The sequence below is a fragment of the Apaloderma vittatum genome, unplaced genomic scaffold (genome assembly GCF_000703405.1).
Source record: "Apaloderma vittatum isolate BGI_N311 unplaced genomic scaffold, ASM70340v1 scaffold18418, whole genome shotgun sequence".
In the NCBI taxonomy this organism is placed as follows: Eukaryota; Metazoa; Chordata; class Aves; order Trogoniformes; family Trogonidae; genus Apaloderma; species Apaloderma vittatum.
The window spans coordinates 63,274-73,081 of NW_009729292.1; the positions used below are offsets into that span (position 1 = coordinate 63,274).

Consider the following 9,808-nt stretch of genomic DNA (forward strand, 5'->3'; position numbering starts at 1 on the left):
TTTTGTCACCCATGTGCTACTTGTCTAAAGCCAAACGAGATAAATCCAACCTACCTCCCAAGACACAAACACTCTGTACTTTCTTAATGAAGTCTTCTCCAGGATCTAACTCTAAAACCATGGGTTACATTTGAATCCAGCATTTCTATCTGGTCATTTCCCTCATCTCTTAATACCCCATCATCAACTCTCATAAGCTTTTTTTAACAATAGCAATCGTCCAATTTATCCTTCCTTAATCTAGCTCTAAAGATAACATTGCCTAAAGACCCAAGTTGACTTGCATTGCTGATAAATAGAATAAGCTACTGCTGGGCTGTCATTAAGCTGTTGCTCCGGAGGCGGAGGATATAAAAACATTACCTGCTGCAGCTGGTTACTCAGTAAGCCATTTCGTTTGCTCTGCATGTAGGCATTAGCACTCCCACTCTTTGCTGCACGAATTCGAGCAAGTCTGGCTTTCTGTGTAAATAGACAAAAGGAAGAGTGTCACTGTTACTCATATTCATTCTTCTGTTTATCCAAAACTGCTAATTGGATCAGCTGGTTATGAATACCAATCTCATATCGACTGAAAGGCTGCGTTGCATCGGTCTTCCAGGTGGAGTAAATCACGGGAGTCTTCCCATTTAAAATGCAAATGACAGAGGTTTTTATTTGTTTGCATGCATCAGCTAATAAGAACAATGATTTTAGAGGAGAGATTAGAGAGATCAGCATGGAAGCATGTCCTTTTCTTTGTCATTGCTGTAGCCGTATTGCTCCTTCTGCCGTGTGGGTCAGGAATGTGGGCATCCATCTCAGCTGCTCCTGCAGTGAAAATCTCTTTAAAGGGAAAAAATTATTTAGGAAAAACATATTATTGTAACTGCTGTGAGGTGGCTTCTCAGAGCCTTCTGAGTTTTCAGAGTAGTGAATGTGATGGTATTTTTGATGTTGCCTCCCAGCTAAGTTCCTGAATGCTTGCCAGGCCTTTTAAAGGCCTTTTTACCTCTTTGTGCCTGTTGGTATAATCAGTCTTAAAACTTGTCGTCATTGGTCATAATCTGTTCATAACCTGATTTTTCAGAGACTGCAGGCATCAAATTGCTGAGAGAGGCTGAGTAAACCTCAGGTGAGCTCATGAAGGTGAGTTTTTTCCCACAGTAGAAAGTGGCTCACGAGTGAAGGATGTTTTGTATCCACTCACTTTTGTGTAACAGAAGCCAACGTTAGGAGAAAATGTGAAGAAAGTATTTTCTCAATCAATTATATGTAAAACTGAAGCTTTTATGGGGTTTCTAGGATGGCATTCTGGTCCTCTCTTTTTTCGAGGCTGGCTACATGTGTGAGAGGGAGCCTGGGTTTATATTCAAGGTTAGGTTTCTGATTCTGAAAGCCAAATGCCGAGCAGCATCTGGAGTTGAATGGCTGTTGAAGTATAGAAGGAGACACCGCGAAGAACTTGAAAAACTGACTTTTATGTATTAGTAGAGATCTTCATATCTTATAATTACTTAGTTAATATTTTCAGAAAATAGAGGCAGCAGGGGGGAGGGGGAATGTCGACATGAAACGATTGAGAATCCCTGAATACTTACAGAGTGAAGCAGCCTGGTTAGTGCAGCCACCAGATCTCCCTGGCATGATTAATAATTAACTGACTATGAGGAATGGCTCAACACCACGCTTCTTTGCACTCAGCCTCAAACTCACAGATCTCCTTAACAGTGAGCCAAGAAATTCATGACAGCTAACAGCAAACATGGCTAGAATCTGGCTTATGTTATATGTCATGTGCTTATTATCTTTTAATTGTTCTGGAAGTAAACAAGGTAATGCTGTGCATGTGTGCATCATTGAGTCAGAAAGCTTACATGAGAGGCTGGTGCCTGATTTTGGCCATTTTAGAACAATGCATTGGTTTGTCACCTTCCTCGGCACACGCAGCCTTCCTAGCAACACAGTTAACACATCTTATTCCAGTGGTTAGGAGCGAAGTGCCCCCATCACCTGCACAGTGCTTCTGCGGCATCAAATTCCTGCTTTCCCCCTGCTCACAATGAAAGGATCCTTCCAGCCCCAGGCTCCATCCAGGGCTACCGATGTGGTTAAGGCTGAGTCCTTGGGGCTAGTGACTGAAAGGTCCCCTTACCCAGTCAGAAAATAGGGTGTTTTCAAGGTGGAGCTCTTGAGATGTGACACCAGCACAGCAGGCTGAGGGCTGGGGAAAGAGCTTCACCTGCACTGTAGAAGAGTTGTGGGTTGGGATATCTGCACGGAGTTGTGTTCATAAATATATTAAAGGTCTCTCTTAGCACTACTGCTCGACCTTAGGAGCTGAAGATGCTTTAGAGATGCCTTTGCAGGGTGCAACATGGAGTCCCAGAAATGTTTTAGTTCTGGTACTTTTGAGCGTGCTGATTATACAGGGAGATTCATTAGATTTAATGAACAAACATTTTACGTACATTAGTTATGCTTCTCCTCTTAGCATGCATATTCATCTTCTCTTTCCGTGATTGAAACAGTAATTATGGTGCGGCAATATTTAATAAAGAAATGCAAAAAATAAAACGGTTCATTAGACTGTCTTAATATATCAATATGCTACAAGGCATAGAATACAAAGGTTGTACTTTCCATGTGAAGATTTCAAATTGCTTTGCACATGTGAATTTATTGTGTCTTAGAAAGCTTTTGTGAGGTGGAAAGTAATAGCTTACCTCTTTCTAGCTGAGATTCATTTAGATGGCCTGAATTCACATTATTTACTAAAGAGAAGACAATAAATCTGTTACCAAGACAGGAACCAGACATTGTGGCTTCCGTGCTTATACTTTAGCTTACAGAACATACTCTTGAAACTGGAGGTGTTTACAAATCTGTTGAAGTGATAAGATTACTTTTCAGTGCTTCTGCCTGATTTATATCAGAGCCTGTAGCATGAGTAGTCTTGTGACTCCTCACATTTCCTATCAAGGAAACATTAAAAGCTCATGCCAGCCACAGGATTTTAAGGGCTGTGTACTGAGGATGAAGAACACCAAAATGATGTGATGACATCAGGAAAACTGTGATTACAGAAGAACTGTATTTTCCTTTAGTCTGCAAACTGCATCCTCTGTCACAGACAACGGGAGTGGAAACTGCCCCTTTGGATCACTGAAAAGCTCTTCTCAGCTCTACCCTTTCATGGAATGTTTAGTAAAAAGGAAAAGATGAAGCTCTCCTACAGTAGATTATCTTTTTTGCTGTGAGGTTTTCCCTGTTAGCCCTTGCATGTGAAGCTCTGTTTTTGGTAATTTTTACATTGCCTAGGACCAATTTGACTGAAATACAGTTCTTGTACTTGTCCTGGTGAAATTCCACCATAATCATCTCATCTGAAACTTCCTAAATAAATTGATGATCAGCTCTAATTATTACAGCATCCCTTGTAATTGCACTGAACTTCTCTTTTGAGAATTTGCATCTTATTTTTTTTTATAGTTTCAAAGTTTACAAATTAGAGGTGGATTCTTGTCTATTTATAGAAACCTTACAGAGAGAATTCACAGTTACTCAGCAACAAGTAGTCCTGTCAGTTTTAGAAATATAAACATTTATTTTTACAAGGTTTTAAATAGTGCTTAATGCAGCACTGTGGGGTATTTACAATATCCAGCTTACAACTCGGGATGCCCTCAGCTATCCAGCTGTTTTAAAAGAGAGATTTTTATCTGGAACACTTTAGGGCAGGGCTTACTGCAGTACTGGGAATCATTTTTGGCAAGAGCCTTTCTTCAATTTGCTATGCAAGAAGCTAGGTACTTTAGCAGTTCCCATTGTCTTTCTTCTGCTCCTCTCCAGACTACGTAACTATCTTACTACCAAAACTCAAAAATTACTACCTACCTACCTTACGGTTATTATTTTTAATGGTCTTGCACAATTAAAAGAGAAGAATTCCTTCACAGTTATTCCGCGTGCACCCGGTTTTGGTTGGGAGAGAGTTAATTTTCTTCATAGTAGCTGCTATGGGGCTATGGTTTGGGTTTGTGCTGAAAATAGTGTTGATAGCACAGGATGTTTTGGGGGTACTGCTGAGCAGTGCTTACACAGCATCAAGGCCTCTTCTGCTCCTCAGACTGTCCCAACAAATAGGCTGGGGGTGCACAAGAAGTTGGGGGAGACGCAGCTGTGACAGCTGACCCCAAGTGACCAAAGGGAGGTCAGCAGGGGCTGCCCTTGCTCTGGCACAGGCCGGGCATCAGTTGATTGCTGGTGAGCAATAGTTTTCTTTTCATTGTTTTTGGGGGGCTTGTTTTTTTTTTCCTTCCTGTCTCCATTGCTTTGTTTTGAGCTCCTTCTTTAAAAAAAAAATCAAATTGTCTTTATCCCTACTCACAAATTTTTGCACTTTTACCCTTCTGATTCTCACCCCCCATCTTGCTGGGGAGGAGTGAGCAAGTGGCTGGGTGGTGTTTAGCTTCTGGCTAGCGTTAAACCACAACACTGTGGATCCTAGAACAATGGCCAAAATTGTCCAAAAATCAGTAATGTTGTTGTTTATATAATATTTTTTGTTTGCCCTTTCATAAATCCACCCCGTATGTTTGTTTTTAAGTGAAAAATCAAGACTACGTTTCATGCTTTGATTTTCTAATTTTCAGTAATTGCGAGTAATTGACTTCAGATTAGCTGACAATAATTTATAGGACAGCAGCATGCAGTAGAGAAAAAAAATGGTATTTACTTTGTACATTAATGGATATGGAATTGAATAAGGTTCATACATCTGTTGATTTGTGCCTTGCTTTCACAATCTATTCAAATTATTGTTCAGTAAACAGAAGTTCTACATGCTTTTGGGCTAAATTCAAAAATCCTGGGTAACCTATTCTGTTAGTTACATTTCTGCAACCATTCTGAGATTAATAGCCTATCTTCTTAAAAAAAGTTGTAACGGCTAGCAGGGTTCCCTACTGCAAATGCTCAGCTCTAGACTGCCAGGTGCTCTTAAGCAGTTGTTGCTGCAATTTATGCTGGAGCTATTTATATTTATCAAGCAACTAATTATTCATAACTTGACAGATAAATACATCACATACAATCAATAAATAATAAAGCCATGCGAATCTTCAGGATATGTTTTGATATGCGATGGTAGAAGACTATACTCACATGAAAGATTCAGGTTGAATATTACATATTAAGTCAGGTTTTGGAGCTGATGTTAGTTGTTTGGGTGTTCTGTTGAGGGACCATGCAAAGCCACTGTAGGGCAAAAGTGCTTGGACATCTCAAATCAATGCTCCTTCACTTATCGAGTAATGAACAATAATGGGTGGATGGACCCACAATTAGGTCTTGCTGGCTAAGAGGTTACAAGGCTTTTGCCTTCAAAAGTTGCATAAAAATAGATGTATGAAGAATAGGCAAGGCAGGGAATGATTCGTTCAGGGTGGAGAGGACATTGTCATCATAAGAGCTGCGGCAGTACGCCAGGATCATAGAGTCATAGAACTGTCAGGGTTGGAAGGGAACTTAAAGATCATCCAGTTCCAACCCCCCCCGCCATGGGCAGGGACATCCCCCACTAGATCAAGTTGCCCAGAGCCCCATCCAGCCTGGCCTTAAAAACTTCCGGGGGTGGGGCTTCCACCACCTCTCTGGGCAACCTGTTCCAGTGTCTCACCACCCTCATGGTGAAGAACTTCTTCCTAATGTCCAATCTGAATCGATCCATCTCTAGCTTTAATCCATCTCTAGTTTTAATCCATTCTCTCTAGTCCTACCACTACCTGATGTCCTAAAAAGTCCCTCACCAGCTTTGCAGTCAAGCTGCCACCGAGGGTAGCTATGCCTCCTCATTTCCCTTCCCTGTGCTGGGAGTCAGCTCTAGCCTATCTTAACCCTTGATACCTATCAAATATTGAACAGAAGACTGTATTCAAACTTACCTAAATCTCTCTTCCTTTTCCTTTTCGTTTTCCTTTCCCACCAGTCACAACACATTTGTCATTAACTTTGCCACCTGAAGGCACTAATGAGCAACCAAAATAACTTGGCCTCTTGAAGTTGTCTCTAGCTGAGAAAAGCTCCACAAAAAGGATTCTTCAAAACTGTCTCAGTAGTGATAAATCTACTTGAGGAAAAAGCATAGTAAGACTACAGGGCACGATTAGTTCTGCCCTGAATACCAAGACCTATTTTGGATTGGTTTTTTATTTATTTCTTTATTGTCACGGTATGTCCAATTTTTGAACATTATTATCTGACAGAAGAAAATATTCTGATGAGTATAGATGATCTTTCTTTATTTTATTTTATTTTTTTTTTATATTGATGTTTCTTCTACAACAATGTATTTCCTTGGTTGGAAGCAGGAGCTTCCTTTACAATGCATTCAAAATGAGATGGCTTATAAGTAAATTTCTCTCTCCCATCTTCTCCTGAGCATTAATGTGCAGCATCTTTCTGCCAAAAGGAAACAAATGGAGTTATCTAATCTTGAATGACTGTGCAGAACCCAGTAAATGCATGATCATATTGCTCTTGAACAAAACTAATGCGAAAAAAAGATTTTCTGCTGAAAATTACCAATGCTTCTGGGACTAGTTTTCAGCTCCTCAGCAGATAACTTTCTTTTGAGTTTCCTTCCTGCCCAAAGGTTTTGCCATTTCTGAAGACTACCTTGATTAAACTTCCATATGAGGTATTGATACAGTAAGTTGCTCAATTCAAATATACACTCTCTCAAGCAGATGGAAGCTGTTGTAGCCAGCAGGAGGTACTTTCACCTGCTGGGGTTCATGCTGTGTTCCATGAAACAGGACCTTCTTTCAGGCTTATGTTCTTCAGCCTTAGAGAATAGAAATAAGGTTGGTGCCTAGGGAAACATTTATTTCAGAAAACTGTCTAAAGGTTCTATTGTATTGTATGAAGAACAAACTTCAATGATGTGACATTTTTGCTTGAATATTTTTATACAATGTAGTCAAAACCCCCTCTGTGAAATGCAAGACTATACTTCATAGCTAAATATTGCTAAATATGGGCTATACTGTACCCAAAAAGTGTTTTTTGTTAATTTTTTTTCCCAGTCTGTCAGAGCAATATTCACTTCAACATCTCAGTCATTTTAGATTGAGAGAGATTAGCTTTGCAACAGGAGATATCAATGAAACACACATCCTTACTGTTGGCATTGTTCTGGGAAGCAGAGGAAAAGAGAGTTGTTTGAAACACACAATAGGCTCACTGTTTTGCAAGGAGAAAAAGTCAGTTATTAACTCAAACAGTTTCTATTCAGGAAGAGATTATGGGGAATAGCAGCCAGTCTGCCAATCTAATTTTTGCAAGGTATTTTCTAGCGTCCATCTCTTTTTCACTGTCAAGTGTAAAGCAGGCATAGAAAATTCTGTTTTGTGACATGCAGTGGGAGACAGTTTCTACCTGAAGTAAGGCTGATTGTGTCTGCAGTTATTATGAAATCTCAGAATGGGCACATTTCTTGCTGGGATCAAGCAGATCTGTTACCCATGACTGGCACAGTGCTTAGAGGCACGGTTGTGAAGCACTGTCTTCTGGCTGATACATACCGTTCTCTCTCTGCTGCTATTACAGAAACAGAAGTGCAAAAGGTCTTGACAAAACAAAGTAGGCAGAAGTGACATGGTCTCTGCATGTTCCAGCTGTGGGAGAGGGGAATGCACAGGTGGAACTAGCCTGTGATACAAAATGGCGTGGAAATGGGTGGGTGGAATTAGTAGATGGGTAAGGTGTGGTATTTGGGTCGCTGAAGCAGCCTACACTTGAAATCAGGTTTCTAGACAGATAGGACATTTCTGTGATATGCCTGGTTTCTTTTATGGCCATTTTCTCCATCTGACAGCATTCTTCCAAGATCTAGCCATTAAAGTGTGCAATATTTTCAGCCTGGGCCCATGATTTTCTTGGCCATGTAACTTTGTTTCTCCTGACTTTAAGAAATTCTGAGAACGGTATCACTGCGTACATTTACTTTACTTCCTTTTCATGAAAAAAATCAGTCAAAAAGGTAGCCAGAAAGAAGCACACAAACATTTTGTGTCTTTAAACTGGTTGCTGTTGTCTGTATGAGGCAGATGTAGCCTGTGGCTGCCTGTGTTCCCTAGTCCGTACATGTAGTCCCCAACCGTGTCCTGCCTGAACACCTCCATGGGCAACGATCCTGCTCTCCCTGGATCACTGGAGATTCAAGAGCTCTGAAGAAAGGCCATGGGACTACAAAAAGCCCAAGTGCTTACATCTCAACCTCAGAAATCTTGCAATCTGTGTAGCATCCAGAGCCTTCAGGCTGCCGTCAGCAGAGGAGCAGAAGGCGATGCATCTCAGCTCCCTTATCAGGGCTTCAGGCGCCAACGGAGGCCACCTGAGCTGCTGAGCACAACAGGGCTGTGTGAAGTGGATTGGGACGAGTACGCTGGCAGTGCTGTGGAGATGAAGGTGAGTGACCACACCCGGCTGCATCTCTCCTGGTAAGTAGTTCTTCCTGGCTCCTGACCTTGCCCATATGGATCAGGGAGGGAAACTGTCTTGTAGTACTACTTGATATTTTAGTGAGAGACTCAGCAAATCAAAGAAAGCTGGGAAAAAACCAAAACAAAACAAAAAACTTTTGCTTTTGGCTTTTCCTGATTAAGCTCTTTTTCCAAAGCCTTTTAAGCAAAGTAGAGCTAAGGAGACAAGTTCCCCAATAATCAGAATCCCCAGAGACTGAGCCTGAGAATTAAACACATGGATTAGTGAAGCAGGCTGTTAGGATTGACATAAGAAATCATTATTACTTTTTTTTTGTGTGTGTGGTTGATTTTTTCCTCAAAGACTGGCAGAAAGAAAGTCTACTTGAAAACCAGAAAAATCTTCAGAGGGTGAGATTGCAGCTATTGCCTGAAAATACTAGATCTAATCTAAGAAGTGGGATGAATTACCACAAAAATAGATCTGTAAATTTTGACACAAAAGATAACTGAACTATTTTTTTTTCACTAAAAATAACACAGTATTTGCATCTGGGGCACAGGCTAGGCACACATATGTAACAATTCTCTTGCTAAGAAACCAAACTCACTTTGAGGACATGCAGCAAATAAAAAGTTGCATTTTATCTATTGCTCAGCTACAAAAGCAGCAAAAAATAGGAGCTCACCTTTTGTGCCCTGCGCTTGTCTGCTCGTTGATTCTGGTGGTAGATACGGCTGAAGTTGGAGACAATTACAGGAACTGGGAGAGCAATGACTAAGACCCCACTCAGGGAGCATATCGAACCAAAAATTTTGCCAGCTATTGTCTTCGGCACCATGTCACCATACCTGAGTGAAAGAAAACAAAACATTTAGTAAAGACAAAATCTCTCTAAGTGTTGAATTTCAGGATTAATTCATTGCACAATAGATTTTACTTCCCTTGAAAATAATAATTGCTGCCTATAAATATTACTTTATACATATACAACTTGCTCAGTGTTGTGCACACATAATTTTAATTTCAAGCTATTGTTGAGTATCCTGTGTTTCAAACTGTAGGCATCTGTGTTTTACCTGCTCTAGCCTTCCCAGGCTGCCTCTATAGCAATGGAGAGAGAGTGACCTTGCTAAGGAAAAAAAAAAGAAAGAAATCAGTGTCAAAACTAAGCCCTTACACTGTTTGCTTCTTGAAAGAACTCATTACTTTCCATTGGCAAGATCCTAGGGAGACCACTTAATAAGTTAGATGCCAAGTTGAATAATCTGTTGTCTCACTAAGTTGATATAGTGCTTTCATTTAGGAGGGTGTCTCATTTTTGGAACAGGCTACCCAAGAG

At 40.5% G+C, this 9,808-nt stretch overlaps 1 protein-coding gene across 1 annotated transcript in view; it reads right to left on the reverse strand.

The window, feature by feature from the left end:
* The window catches only part of KCND2 (potassium voltage-gated channel, Shal-related subfamily, member 2), a 17,123-nt gene extending 7,783 nt beyond the window's left edge, over positions 1-9,340 (reverse strand). The window contains exons 1-2 of the mRNA XM_009874384.1: positions 9,155-9,340; positions 364-462 (exon numbers count right to left, since the gene is read on the reverse strand). Coding sequence (XP_009872686.1) covers positions 364-462; positions 9,155-9,340 — 285 coding nt within the window. The remainder of the gene's footprint in view (positions 1-363; positions 463-9,154) is intronic.
* Between the last annotated feature and the right edge of the window lie 468 nt (positions 9,341-9,808).